The sequence below is a fragment of the Aphis gossypii genome, chromosome 2 (assembly GCF_020184175.1).
Source record: "Aphis gossypii isolate Hap1 chromosome 2, ASM2018417v2, whole genome shotgun sequence".
NCBI lineage: Eukaryota > Metazoa > Arthropoda > Insecta > Hemiptera > Aphididae > Aphis > Aphis gossypii.
The window spans coordinates 80,224,584-80,240,494 of NC_065531.1; the positions used below are offsets into that span (position 1 = coordinate 80,224,584).

Here is a 15,911-nt window from a genome sequence, read left to right on the forward strand (position 1 = left end):
GTAATTTTAATTGGAAATACTGAGTATTTAAACGTATAGTTTTGAAACAAAATAATTTGATATTGGTACGAATATTAATATATCTTAACTTCTCAGTATCATTTTAACAAAACAAGTATGTAGTTTAATATATTTTTGTAATTTATAAGCAAGTTTAGTTTTTTGTGTAATAGTACATTCTAAATAAATGTATAGCTTATTTAATCTCATTTTAAAAGCTATTTACATAGTAGTTGTTTCAAAGAAAAAAAATTAACTCTTGAAACGTTACCAACGTTACGCTATGATACTACTGTATATATAATCGTATTATACACCCGTGTGCCATAAATATCGTTGAAACTTTAAGTAAGAATATAAAAATGTAAAGTTCAATAGATATTTCAGTAATAAAATTTTGAAGCAATTACCGTTCTTAAAATGTTAAATTTACGTAATTGATATTGTCGTAAACATGTAGAAATTTATGCCTCGTTATCAAGTAGTTAACAGTTGTTTTTATTCTACTCATATATTATAGTTATTTCTGACATTCGACCCTTAGTTTTTATCAGTCATTATTTTAAGTTTGGTCGACGACTGTATAGTGTATAGCCTAATAAAATCATATTAATTCATATATTATTTTTAATTTGTATATAAAGGTTTTAATTTAACCATTAACGTTTTAAAAAATTTAATTTGAAAAATTAGAAAAAAAAACATATAAGTTTATTAAGTGTGTAAATCTACTTATAATTGTATGTTAGAAAGGTTTTGTTAAGTTTGATATGCTTCGTGTCGAATAAAATTTCATGGTTAAGCATTTTCCTATATGTATAAGTTTCCTAAAATAGAATGCGATTATGTGAAAGCTAACTTTATTACTTACCAAAGAGTTAGTTTTTACCTTTATCACGATTGTTCCGTTTGTGTGTCTGACACGATCGTGATTCATGACGATTCTAGTAATGTTACTTTTAGTTCTAATGCATTCATGTATCGCATTTTGTACGTGATGAGTGATTGCTAGTGAATCGGCTCTGAAATATTTGTATTTAATACATAAATAATATTACTATGAAAATAAAATATATTGACGCACTTAGTTTGAAGTTCAATTTCATTTATGTGATTAGAGACACATGGTTTTTCTGATATTATATTTTGACGATACTGTGAACACATACTCTCAAATACATTCAAAAGGGATTTTATTGATTTGAATGTTACATTTTGTATGCTCTCCAAATCTTCTATTGATAGGAATATTTTTTATTTTCAATTATAGCATTCATTTGTATATCGCTAATCGCTATCCTTGGGAATGTTGTGATAGTATTATTATAAATTGTTTATTTTAAGACAAATATTTAAAATATAAATTTGCTTTGATCTGTGAATATTTTACTAACGTATTTTAATTTATAATTCAAAAATATTACTTTTTTACATTAATTGAAATGGTTTTAAAAAATTAGGTTAATCAACAACAAACTAAGGTTTACGATAAAGGTATTTTATGATATTTAATATTTAAAAAAAATAAGGAAATTAAATTATGGTGAATTTCTGGTGAGAAATTATGGTTAGTAATTATAATTTTACTAACCTATAGGTATATCAAAATAATTAAATAGGTATTGTTATTGGTTGTATTAATATTTGTTAAAAGTCAATCGATTAATATAAAAATTCTAATAGAGTTTATGTCCAGATTTTAAATTGCTAAAAAAAACAAAATATTTAATATTTGTAAACTTACAAATTCAAAAAATCAGTTAGTAAATAATTTTAGATTGTTTGTTTAAAATTGTCATTATAAACCATATTGTATGTATAATAAATATATTTGATTATTAACTAAGACTGTGATATAAATAAGGCGTGAAATAGAACCAACAGGCAACAGGAGAATTATTTTATTAAACGAGTTTTTTAAAGTAATACTGTAATTAAAAATAGAAAAGTATACAAGAAAATTATGTAATTTAAATTATCTAATTTTTATAGTGGTACTATTATACATTGTTGAGTACTGGGATATTTTTGTTGGTCATAAATAAAATAAATTCGCAATAGAAATACACAATAATGTAAGTACATTATATTTCATTTTCGTTTAGAATCTTCATTCTTCATATAAAACGAGCAGTTTGTAATTTTTTTCCCTTTAATTTTGATTGCTTTTTTTCCTATCTCCCTTACATCATATTGTTTTTCATTTATTTTTTATATTAATCTTTCTTCTTACTTAAACTAGAAAACTATAAATTATCTGACAGTACTATGAATCAGTTAGTATCGTATTTTAATTTTCATTACTATTATAAACTATTTGTATTTTTTAGATTAAGCGATTTTTAGTTGAATCCATTAATATTTATAAGACTTAAAATGTTGTCAAAAATAAAAACTGAATGATAATACTATATTATGACAAAATTTTTAAATTTCAATAATAAACTCTTATAATATATATTTATTTAAAATATTGATAAAGAGTTGTTTATTTTAATTTGTTCGTATGCCGGTCTATTTTTTTTATGTTTTACCTACATTTTCAATATAATTCCTTCCCGAATTTTATTGTTTCAAATATTTATTTAATAGTTTAATTTTTAAGTAAATATAAATTATTATTAGTTTAATATTAATAATACAACTACAGTAAAAATAATTTGTTGTTAAAAAGTTAAACCAAGAATAGTACAATTGGAAGTATGCGAAACGCGATTTCACAATGGGCTGGCATGTGAATGACAGAGACCATGGGGAGACAACTGATTCTATCGCAACGTCTTTTAAAATACTAGATGGTTTAATTGGAAATGAAACTGTCAGCCACAATTATCAATAAGATTTTATGGCGTGCGATTTGATTTGGAAAAATAATCGGACGTTCGATTTGGTGATAAAAAAATAAGGCTACTATATTGAAGGCTCTTGCGTTCAAAATCCCATGGTGTCCCTCTTTTTATCGTTTTATGTTTTGATAAAAATAAAAATAATTGAGTTTTTAAGAATTATTTAGAATTTTTCAATCAATGACCATCATTTAACTTTTATAAAAATAAATATTGTATTAATTTATTTGACACTTCGTAATTTTATTTTTGACTGTAACGTGAAAATATTTAGTTCTATTAAAATTAAAAAAAGGTTATTCCAAATTAGAATAATAATAAAAAAAAACTAAATAGGTTAGCTACGTGTGTAATAAAAGCATAATACCCAATTAGTACCAAATTTCACACACATGTTCCTCGAGAATCGAGTAGTATTTATAGCTTCAAAATTAGTAAATTGATATAGATTGCTAACATAGGAATTTTGGTTTGGACTACAAGAATCGAATATTTTTTATTCACACAATATATAGGATTACCATAAGTTACAGAAACAAAAAAGTATTTTATAAAATCTAAATAATGAATACGTGTTTAACTCTTATATTCAATAACTTATCAATAGATTTTAATTGACATTTAAAAGATTATTTTTAGAAATATCATAAATGTTAAGAGAATAGTTTCAATTATTCTCAAAAATATTCCAAGTGCTATATACAATATATGGGGTGACTGGTGGTTGACAATTTCAGTCGAAATAGTTCACAAAGCGAGGTACATAGATTACGATTTGCCCGTGAATCGAAGTATAGTATGTTAGTTTGTATTTGTTCATATTCACCCGAGCACGCAAAGTTGGATTAAACAGCTGGCAATACTATGTACTATGTAATACTATGTACCTACTCTCAATTACGTATACAATTAATATTTAATAATATAAAAATTATATCGGAGTATAAAAATATTGCACTAGACTATAGGGTATATTTTAGTATTGAATTATTTTCAGTCTATTTTTTTCAATTTTATAATATGATAACCAAATTATAAACATTTTAAGCAGTGGCCAAGGGTAGGGTTTTTGTAGTGACAAGGGTTTCAATTTTTGTTTATTAAGGATATATTGGCTATTATAGATTAGTTTATGATTATTATGTCTGGTGTTGTACTTATCGAAATCCAATTTTCAATAACCAAAATTATTTCATATGCTTTTGAAAATTCTATAAAACCCATATACTAATTTATAATCTTATAATTAGGTAATAGGTATACCTAAGCATTAAAATATCTTAAAATTCTTGATTTTTTTTTTTTTTTATTATTATTGTTTAATAACGAATTCAAATAGATTTTCGGTTATAAAATTTTGTTTTAGAGAAGGTATTTTTAATATGTATGTATTGTATATGTGGAGTATAATGACATTCGTAGTGCTTTCAGCTTAAAATACTTAAGACTTCCTGGCGGAAAGCTTGAATCATAATACACTTATATTTAATTAACTATGTTAGGTACGTCAATATACCCTTCTACTTCGGGTATCCAACTAATTATTTCATATTTATTCATCTATAAATAATGGTTTTCTGCAGTAACTATGGTAACTTTATATGGATCTAGAGGCATGATATTAGTATAGGTAATAAGCATTTAGTAGAAACTAATTTAATTCGTCCAATGTACTCTAGGGTATATGGTAGGTATAGTAAAGAACTCAACAATGAAAAAATAACCAAAATGTTACCATTTTTTTTTAAATTTTTGTTATAAGTTATAATTTTACAGTTTTTTGCATTGATGTAATAGCATTAGGTACAACATGATTTTATTTTAGTGTGAAAAAAATCATATTATTATCAATTATTTTTCAAGTTTTTACACTTTTTACTTTGGTCTGGAACAATTTAATAACCCGAAAATTTTGATTAACGATGACATTTTTTTTACACCAAAGCGCAACTCAGGTATTTGTGTGTAGTATAAACCATATTTTCAATTTTATACTCCAAAGTAGATAGCATATTTTTTTGAAAATTATAGTTATATGAGTTTAATATTAAAATAATAATTTGTTATTTATAAGGGTTTTATTGTTTGGATACTCGTAGGATATTGACAGCAAAAGATACCCTTCGAATGTTTAATACACTTTTTCTATTTTAAAATGTCTATATAAAGTATAAACAATAAATTTATTTTTTTAATATTCGATGGTTGTACACATAAATATTCAGATAGGAATTCTCCTCCGAATTTTAAACAAATATTATTGCAATTATAATATGAAGTAACACGAAGATTCACAGTGATAAAAATATAATTGTTATATATTAATTAGTTATTTTAATTATGCACTAATTGTCGACGAGCACGATAACATAAAGATATATTACAAGCATTGTGTTAAAAACAATTATCACCCTATATATAAGGTTTAAGAGTTATTTATTTATCCAAGATATTTTTTTTTAACTTAATGTGGCATTCATGATTTATCATTGTCACACAGACAATATTATAGGCTTCGTTTTTATTTATTTTTTAGGGGTTTTTTTCAGGGTAGTTATGTCAAGTCTTTGGAAATGCATTTCATCCCAACAAGGAAAGTTTGAAAAATCGGTCACCGGCCGTAGAGATCTCGAGGGGAAATTAATGAGGCTATAAGGTCCTGCGGCTACTGGGGTGTGGTCGAAGGACCTTTTCCTGTTGACATTGTTAAAATACCCTTTTGTTTACTTTCGAACGTTTTAGGGTCTTCGCTGACGCCACTTTCTGCTGTTCGTATCAACTCTTGGTGAAATCGTTGTAGATCTTCCAACTGGTCAACAATCCGTTTGTACACACTTTGGTCGCCATCTAAAGTTTCCGGACAAACTACACTTTGTTGAAAATATAACAAGGCGCGAAAGAAACGAGAAACCTTTTATGAAAGTATATAGTACACAACATAATATGTGTATCTACGGATGCGCGCATGTTTAACATTGCATGTAATAATTATCTTTTCTTTATTGTTATTCCCAATATCTCATGGTTATAAATAATAAATGTATTATAGAAATGATCTGTACTACACGGACTAATCGTATTATTAAATGATACACAATTAATGTAATAAAACTCACTTGAAACAAATGCAACCAAACGTTCGTGTAATGACTGTTGCAGTAAAACCATAATAAGATAATTACTTTCTAAACGCAAAAAATAAAAAAAATAAATAAACAAAAACAATTCAAATCGAAATCATATTGTTTATCTAATATATATAAATATATATTATATATATATATATATATATATATATATTTATATACACATACAAATATATATTATATATCTAGTCTCGTCACTATATAACATACAGTATGTATACAACGTTGATTTAATATAAGTAATAAATAATAATAGCCAATTAACAATCAATAACAATAATTACACATTTTTATTTATATGTTTATAATTATATAAATATGATTTCATTTTATGTATAGGTACACGTTGATAATCAAATTGACATTATGACATTAATACAAATTGCGCTCAGTTAATTAAATTTGAGCTTATTGTTTATTATTATTATTATTTTTTTTAAATTTAATTTCCAAATGACACATTAAAACTTATGGTTTGACAATGGAATATAATAATGCTATGTTCGATCACTTGAACATTTGTAATGATATGAAATGTATGATTTCATTAAGCTCCTCTGCGGTTTTTTTTTCATGGACCAGCGGCTTCCGTATATCCTTTGATTAATGTCTCTATGATGAGTTTAATGGTGATTTTATATATTGTTTCGATGTTTTCTGTAAACCGATCACCTAACGTAGTTTTTACTGCTTCCAAAAATGGCACTTCAATTTTCTAAAAAACAAAAAAAGAACAAAAATAGAATGACATTGGTAACATATGAAACATATTAGACATAAAAATTATAAACAATTGTAATTATGTTTTTGTGTAATTCGAAGTTTGATTAAATAAAATATTTAACCTAACTTGTATTTAGTTTTTTATACCATTGTATATGTTATGAATAAAATAGTAAAATGTCAGAATAGCTAATGCTTAGACATCAGAAACAAAATAATTGTTTGTCTTTAAATTTTATTACTTATTATTTCATGATTTAGGTTATCAACCTATACGAATCTCATCAAATAATAATTATTATATAACTTCATAATGTTTATAAATACTAATGAATTCTGAAACTATGTACTGTTATGATTAATCATTTTAAATTCTAAGGGGAGGGATGAATATTGAATAATACTGAATGTATTGGTTTTACAGTGATGAATACTTTATTTTTTATTTTTATATATCTCATAACATTTTGGAGCAGTAAAAAATGGACGGAGAATTTCTACTTTGAAAGTTTCTGGTAGTGAATTGTATCTTGTTGCCAGTTTAAACAAAGTAGAAAATTTCCATTACTTTTTAACAGTGTTGTCGGAAAAAATTATGACAAAACAAGAACATTAACGTAATATTAGTTTTTGAGAAAATCGATTTTGTGAATTTACTTTAGTAGTTTAGTTCAAATATGAATATTCGTAGATGTTTGATATTTTGATTTTGTTTATAAAACCACGATAATACAATTCCCAAATTATTTTGGATTTTTTTGAGGTGTTTATGCTCTTTGTAGGCATTTGAAATTTTGGAATTTATTTATTTTTGTTTTTATAAATCTCTATGAATATGTTTCTTTGTAAAAAAAAAGTATTTGAGAATATAATACACGGCTTTTCATGATATGTATACTGTACATATAGCAATGTGAAAATATTGAAATTATGTAGCCATAATTTTTTGTTTTAAGTTCTTATTTTAACAAATCGTTTTCTCACTATTGTACTTATTATTACTTATTTATACAATTACATTTTCAAATATTAAAATAAATCCTAAGTTTTTATTTAAATCAACACACCGTTCTATGATACTCGTGGTATTTCATAAAATTTAATAACAATAATATAACACACATAATGATTTACCTGCTCACACACTTTTTCGGCTTTCACAATGGAGTTATTCAAAATTTGAATTTTTAAATATGCTTAAAGATCATATATTTAAAATCTTGAGATCTATTGTAAAACTTTAATGTTTAGTGGTGATACAAACCTTTTTTTTTTCAAATGAAAAACTTCTATTTTCTATTGTAAATTATTTAACTTATATATATTTTTTTTAATGTTGAAATATCAATATTGAAATTTGATCAAGAGTTTTTAATTATTTAACTTTGTGTATTAAATATTATGGATATGGTAATTTTAATTTATTTATATTTTATAAAAAAATGGTCCAAATAACTGAAAATCTACTCGTTCAAAATTTAAGTAGATATATCTTGAAGATTTAAAAAAATGTTATTCACTAAATAATACACAGTGGAAAAAGATAGTTCTCATTTGTAGAACAGACGTTTGTGTGGCTTCAAGGCACTTCTTACATAGTTAAAAAAAAATTAAAGAAATTAAAACTACGGTTTTTAAGTATGTTTAAAAATTAAAAAATTGAAATTGTAATTTGAATAAATTGAATATTAAATGAATTATGATGGTGACATGGTGGATGAATCAATCAAGTTATCATGTAAAAATATTATAACTATTATTATAATATAATGAGTGCAATGTTTTTGGGTGAGTTAATTCAATATATCCTAATATAACTTATAAAAAAAATTAATTAAAACTATAGTAATACTTAAATAAATTGTAAAATGTCATTAAAAATGACGTATAGAGGCTAAACACACCATCTCCATTCAACATCGTTTATCGCACGTAGGAATTTATTAGCCAAATAATTCATATTTAATACATCATATTTGGTGACAAACTCACGGGCGAGGAAGTATGTACATTCATGTACTCAAAAATTGCTATACAGCTATGTGATTTTCTCAATATTTCTTTTCAAAACGAATTTGTATGCAATTTATACAACTCCAACAACTCCATAATATTATATAACTCATTAATTATAAATAAACTGTCATCGTAAATTTTCAATAATTAGCATTCTACAATCGCTTTTACCATAGAACTAATCCACATCCGTTTTATACCATTGTAACAATTAGGTTCCTGGCTAAATGTATTGAAAACAAATAAAACATGTCGATAACCATTCTGAATGATTTCAGTGCTTTATCAAATATAATAGCTGTGAATGATTTTTTTCCAATAAATGTATATACATTTCGTTTTGACGGTTCAAAGTTTCATAAACGTTATTATTATCTAGTTTTTCTTTGGTCTGTTATTTTCGGACATTAATCACACGTCAGACGTTATCAACTCAGGCCCAGCATCGGCGATTGCATGTCAATATATTATTATTTTCTATGTCAGAGTTATGAAATAGATTTGCCTCAGTTTATTACAAACATGCGTTATCTGGGAAACTCTATATCCGAAATTTATTATAAGCATTGAACATATTCATGAGATGTCTGTTTGGTTCCCTGCATGAGCTAGATTTTATTAATATTGTAGCTGGGATAATCGAAGTAATCGAAAGTAATTTATGAGTAAATTTAGTTTCCGGAATTTTAAAGAAAATAAAAATTAATTAATAAGAGGACGTCAAACCATCGTCTTCTCATTGTTTTCGTTACCTTCGTTAATTTTAATATTTGAATTATACATTGACGTTTTATCAAATTTATAGATAACACAATTTATCGTGTTTTGTAGGAGATACTTTTTAAATCTAAATCTTAAATGTATAATGATAAAATATTTAACCAATGTATATTATTAATTTTAATTTTAAGGTTGGACGTCTACACGCAACAAGCACTATTCTTGTGTACTTGAAAGCTTATAAAATGTTTTTGAATTAAAATATTTTACTGTTTTTCGTGTTAGTAAAGCAATATATTAAAAAATGATAAAACTTAACTTAAACAAGTAGAAAAAAAAATTATAAGTGTTTAAATTTCTATAAATTCTTTAAACTCAGTGTTTAGCTAGCCATGATTTATTTATAATGAATTTTGAATAATTAACCAGACGACAAAATCAATTTGTATGGCGTATGGAACTGTTAAAACTAATGGTTTTGCCCATAATTCTATCGAACATATTGTACGTAATTGCATCAACAAATCACAGGGTGCAGTTAATTGTTCCGTAATGTCGAAGAACAACCAAAAACAATAGAACCACTGATGTGTGTCCTAAAAACGATTGCCATTATATCATTGCTTTTATTCTCGTTACTCGGACAAATTCATCAAACCCAACCGTTTTCCAATAATAACACAATATATTTTGGGTGACAAATCGTCTAATTTAATAGCATCAAATAGGTATACCTGTAACACCAGGTAAGGAGCAGATATAGTTTAGTTGTAAATATAATGTCACTGATATTATTATAATTTTCTATTTTAGATTCTGAGCTCTCCGAAAAATGAACTAGCGCCTGACTTTTCTAGTTATTTTTGATTTGAGTTACGTGCTTAAGATGTATCAATGTTCCCATTAACAACCCAATTCATAATCAATTAGATGAATTGATGTACTAAAAGTTTCACATTCACCTATATATTGCTGTGTGTTGTGTATACTGGAAACGATCGTTGGTATTTTTAATAAGTAATTTATTAATTTTCATAATAGTTTTTACCGAAAGAAAATTATAACAATAAAAGAATATGTTAAAATTTATTACGTTTATAATTTAGTATTAATACTGAACAAATTTATAATTTTTGTAAAATACTTAAAAAGTTACTTTTAATGCACTGATACAGTGGTACCTGACTTTAGTTTTATAGTATAAAGATATTGAAATTTTAAAATTGTTGATTTTTGGAAAGATATTCAAAATATCTTAGATAAAATCACTATTATTTACAGATTTAAAATGTTTAATTGAGCTATAAAAAAAAATTCATTGTTGGTTAGAAAATTTCAAATTTCAAATTTGAATTAACTATTATGTTTAAAGTTAAAAATAATTATCATACTAATTTTAAATTTCATTATTATTTTTTTATTATTTTAAAGGAAATTTTTTATCTATATTAATAATAGCACAAAAGTAAAAGATAAATAATGAACAAATATAAAAACTTCATAAGATTAGGAACAAAATAGAAAATTTAAATATAAAAATAAAAAAAAATTACAATTTCAGATGATTAGAACTTTGATTAAAATAATATTATTTACATAGATTTATGTGAGATATAATAATTCAGAATTAAGATTTTTGGAGACAAAAAAAAAACGATTGTGACATCTACATTTTTTTTTCAATCCTCTATTATCTATCAGTTTATAATCCATTAGTCATATTATCTACTAGTAATATTCGTGCCTCGTGGCTTTGCGTATTACCATGATATTTTCACTTCAATACTTGATATTTCCATAATCCTAGCATTTCAAAAAGTATATGATACACTGATAAAAATATATAACTGTACAACCATAATTCAGATACCAGTAGTTTTTATTCATTGTATTGCTTAGCTAAAAAATTGATGATTGATTTCAATTAAAAAAAAAAAAAAAAAAAAAAAAAAAAAAAAAAAAAAAAAACATTTAAAGGAAAGTTACACTCCTAAACGACTAAATCCTTCCATTAGTTTTTGTTAGTGATGGTTTTTTTTACGGTTAGAGCAATGACTAAGAAAATCGAAAAATTACCTCTTCAAAGGACCATCTAGATAAGATTTCTCGTTTACGGATAAAAGAGATTCACTGAAACTTTAAACCGTTAAAAAAGATAATAAAAAAGGCAGCATAGTGGAAATAATTTCACTCGGAATATTATTTATAACTGATTATTCTCGATATTATTTAAGTATTTATTGAAGCTGTATTCTTGAAATTCACCAAATTTCTTAAAAAAAAAAAATATATTAAAATCAACGAAACCATTATGATTAATAAATTCTCATACCATTATTTTGTATTCGTGTATGTATAATTGTACAATGAAGTCATTTTTAACTGAGCCGATGCTTGATAATTAAAGTCAACCCGAAATAATTTACATACATACCTTACCAAACCATGGCTGGCTACGAAGTTCGGGTTATCTCATGTACATACCGTTTAACTATTCAAATATTAGCTCACTCTTTTCAGAAACTAAATTAATGCAAAATGTAAATTTAATGTTAAAAAGCGTTGTCGTATTTAAACGGGAGTTACAAATTATTCAATGGCCCGTTATGAAGACGATGATTTCAAATATATAACAAAAAAGGAAACAATAATGTAACGGAATAATGTAATTTGTAACTTGTTTTTAAAACTTTTATAGACAATTTATTTATTACAGCAGGTATATTGGTATTTGAATAATATTTTATAAATTAGCGATTTTAGTGAGTCATAAACACGAGCTATGTATTGTTATTATGTACCTATTGCATTTTATGTTTTAATTTTACTCGAGAAAAAGTCACAGATTACAATAATCTAAACGACGATTGTTTGTGTTTGTATTTAAAGTAGGTATGATATTGAACATTGATATTAATTATTTTATTATCTATACTGTAGTTAGACTTATGTATGAACCTATATATCCTACTTCTTTATACACTTCTGAAATGTATTTAAAATAAGCATTTAAAACTTCAATATTTTTTCCTAATACGTATGTAAATGTGCGTATAATGTATAAACATATTTAAAAATATGTATTGAAAGCTTTTTATAACTGGAATTTATTGTGCATTTATTATGCATGTATCATTTATTTATTTTACGATAGTTAAATATATATTATAATTAAGTAGAGACAACGGTTAACAAAACAAATCTTGATACAATTTAACATACAAATAGAATTGGGATTTTTTCGATATCTTTTTACTTTTAAATATAAAATCATACAAATAAAAAAAGTATTTAATTATTTAAATATCTAACAACTTACATATTGTATTTGTTACTTATATATAGGTACGCGTTATAATAATATTTGAAGATCTTTCCATTAATGGTGAACTGGGCTAGTATCGATTTATGAGAATATAACTCTGTTTGCAAGCAGGCCACAGATGTTTAAATTGTTTAATATAAGAGAGTAGGGGTTGTTTAACGGTAAGAGTTATTTATTTATCCGCGGCTGGTGGCGAATACATCCCGCGCGCGTGGAAATTCTTCTCATTTCATTAAATGCAAATAGGTGTGACAGATGTGGCCTATCTCAGAGCGATTTATTATCATCTCGGAGGCCCGAACGTATATTGTGCGATTTGTTGATGTACGATTTCTATTCAATCCTATGTAATTCGTTCATTCGTTAGACAAAAGTTTTTCATCAAATTTACAAGTGCTGAATATTTTTTGGTCAAAGGTATTGATTTTAAAAGTACACTTTATCATGGTGTTGCTTATTTTAATTTAAAAATTAGTTCCTTATTATCAGACCATTAGACCAACGTGGTCACAATATGATGTTCAGATATGGAGCTCTGTCAATCCTTTTAATAAAATTAAGGCATTCCAGTGAATTTGGCATCGTCATATAGTATAATATTATGCTCCTTGGTTCACCAAAAATTATAATCTCCACAATGACTTAGAAATTCCAACACTAACTTAATTCACCAAATCCTACTACCTTTCATTCCATTCAAAGTTAACGCATCATCAAAACCCGCTGTAATTAACCAACCATACCCCAGCGTAATCCCTGATAACCCTAAAGATGTCCAAAACTTACATTTCCTATAGAGAATTACTAATTTGATCTGTCAGGGAGCTCTATCGAGTGCTCTCCTATTTTGTTATTCTCGTTATATATATAAATGTAATCAAAATTGCTTTCTATAAATAATTCTGAACATATTGTAATAATGTATTATTTTTTAAATAAAAAATAAAATAAAAATTAGGTATTTTTTATTTAGTGTATTATTTTTTGTCACTGTCACTTACAATTTTATTTATTAATTTTTTTGTATTTAATCAATGTGGTTTGTTAAACCATTAGAGTATTCGATAAAAAATACTATGCCAATATGTTATTATAATCTTATTTATAAATAAATGTTTTTTTTTTTTTTGGGGGGGGTAAAAATTGTTTTAGATGCCTCACACTGTTAGTTTGCGATTTTATGTTATTGAATCTTTATGTTGACGAAAATTAACCACTTGAATTGTGTATGTTTTTATTTATTTTCAGACTAGCATTATTTTTTTGTGAAATGTTTTAAAACGTTGTTTACTTGTTCCCGCTTGAATTAATACAAATAAGAAATACATGAAAGCATTTAGAATTTCATCAACATTGTTCGTTGAAAATGATCAAAAGTTCTTTGCTATTACCATATTATAATATGCATAATAAACTTCCAAAATTTCAAAGTTAAATAAAAGGTTTACGTAAGAAGTTGCTAAAAATTGAACTTAATTTTAACGTAAAAAAATGAGCGCCTTTTTGCCGAGTCTTATAAATATGAATTTTAATGAGTAATATGTAAAATAGTAAAATAATAAAAAATTTTTTTTATTAAATCCAATTATAGAAGAATTAAGAAGACAAATACACGTTCATTAGGATACTTGTAGTATTTATGTTAAACTATCATGGGTAGATAATGATTAATTGATACTTGTTGCCTGTTGGTATTTAGTGGAATTTTTTAAATTGAAATTTGAAACGACAGTGTCAATAATAAAAAATAAAAAAACTATGGAGATTTTATGAATTTTAATACCGGAATCCTGTTACATTTGCATTACATTAAAATGTTAATAAATGAATATTTAATTTGTTTGTATAATAATGCGTTTTTAAGAACAAAAAATAATATGAATATGTAAGAAATGATGAATTAACAACTATAATAATAATATTGTATATCATAGTATTATATTTATATTTTTATAATGACTTATTTAATAGTATCAAATTTTCAATCAAAAACACTTGAATCATGCATTAATGCAACACGTGATGTGTGATTATTATTACATTTTATGTTAGGTAAGTGTTGTAAAAAAAATATATTGTTTTTAAGCCAACATCTCAATTCAGAAATGGAAATACATCAAGTTTGAATGTGTTGAGTAATTTTATTATAAGATATTTTTAAATATTTCATAATATTTTAGTGTAATTATTCGTCGTCACCAAGAAAATAAATATATATATATAATTATTTTTAAATCCTAGGTATATATTAAGAATAAATATATTTTATCGAGTTTAAATACCATTAAAAATACATTAATATTTAAAAATCCTAATTGCTGTTTTGTTAATATAAATGCATTTCTTAAACATACAAGAAAGTTTATTGTTTTAGTCATTAATGAAATTTATTATTTTTAAATATATTTATTACTTTTTGCTATATAAAACGTTAAGTGTTAAAACAATAAAATAATTATTGAAGTTAAAATAAATCAAATACATGATCTCGTTTAAACTTTAAAGTTGTTGAGTATACCATAAACAATTATGCAGTCTGAAATCATTAATACTAATTTTCATACTTTTGTGTACATATTAATGATAGTTATAGAAATAGAAATTGTGTTGAGGGAGTTTTAGTATTTTAAGTTTCCTGTATTTTATAAATACTTAAGGTCATAATTCATAATAAATAATGATAGCTAGAAAAACTTGCCGTAGTAATTACATTAAAATCGTTTTTTCCTAAAATGTATAACAAGATGGTGCACCTATATTATAAATTAGTTTTTTATTTATAAAAGTGAATAAATTATACAATTAAAGTAAATCATACCGAATAATTTTAAATATTTGTAAAATATAAGCTAAAGCAAAATTATAAAAACATAATGATATAAATGATAATATTACTATAAAAATAATATTGAAAATTTTGTTTTTTGTTAATATCGATTTTTAGTATGGTTAAAATTAATTTAATTTATGTAGTGACTGTTTTATAAAATTATAAATTAGATATAAAAATTTAATTTACATTAATTTCGTATTGATACAGTATTTCAAATTTGCAGAAAACAGTGATCAAATAGTAGGTAATACTATAAGAATGGATTAGGTTATCCAAATACTAATAAAACCTATAATTTGAGA

General features: G+C 24.5%; 2 protein-coding genes across 5 annotated transcripts in view; both read right to left on the reverse strand.

Annotated features, from left to right (window-relative positions):
• The window catches only part of LOC114132904 (uncharacterized), a 32,321-nt gene extending 26,168 nt beyond the window's left edge, over window positions 1-6,153 (reverse strand). The window contains exons 1-4 of one of the 4 annotated variants that reach the window (XM_050198940.1): window positions 5,963-6,153; window positions 5,562-5,693; window positions 1,085-1,235; window positions 890-1,022 (exon numbers count right to left, since the gene is read on the reverse strand). In XM_050198940.1, coding sequence (XP_050054897.1) covers window positions 890-1,022; window positions 1,085-1,235; window positions 5,562-5,693; window positions 5,963-6,014 — 468 coding nt within the window. In that variant the 5' untranslated portion in view covers window positions 6,015-6,153. Of the gene's footprint in view, window positions 1-889; window positions 1,023-1,084; window positions 1,236-5,561; window positions 5,712-5,962 lie in introns of all 4 variants that reach the window. The other 3 variants (XM_050198939.1, XM_050198938.1, XM_050198941.1) reach the window with 3 other exon arrangements.
• Window positions 6,154-6,263: 110 nt separating this feature from the next.
• LOC114132902 (neuroglobin-like) overlaps window positions 6,264-15,911 on the reverse strand; it is a 33,442-nt gene continuing 23,794 nt past the window's right edge. The window contains exon 3 of the mRNA XM_027998508.2: window positions 6,264-6,707. Coding sequence (XP_027854309.1) covers window positions 6,564-6,707 — 144 coding nt within the window. The 3' untranslated portion in view covers window positions 6,264-6,563. The remainder of the gene's footprint in view (window positions 6,708-15,911) is intronic.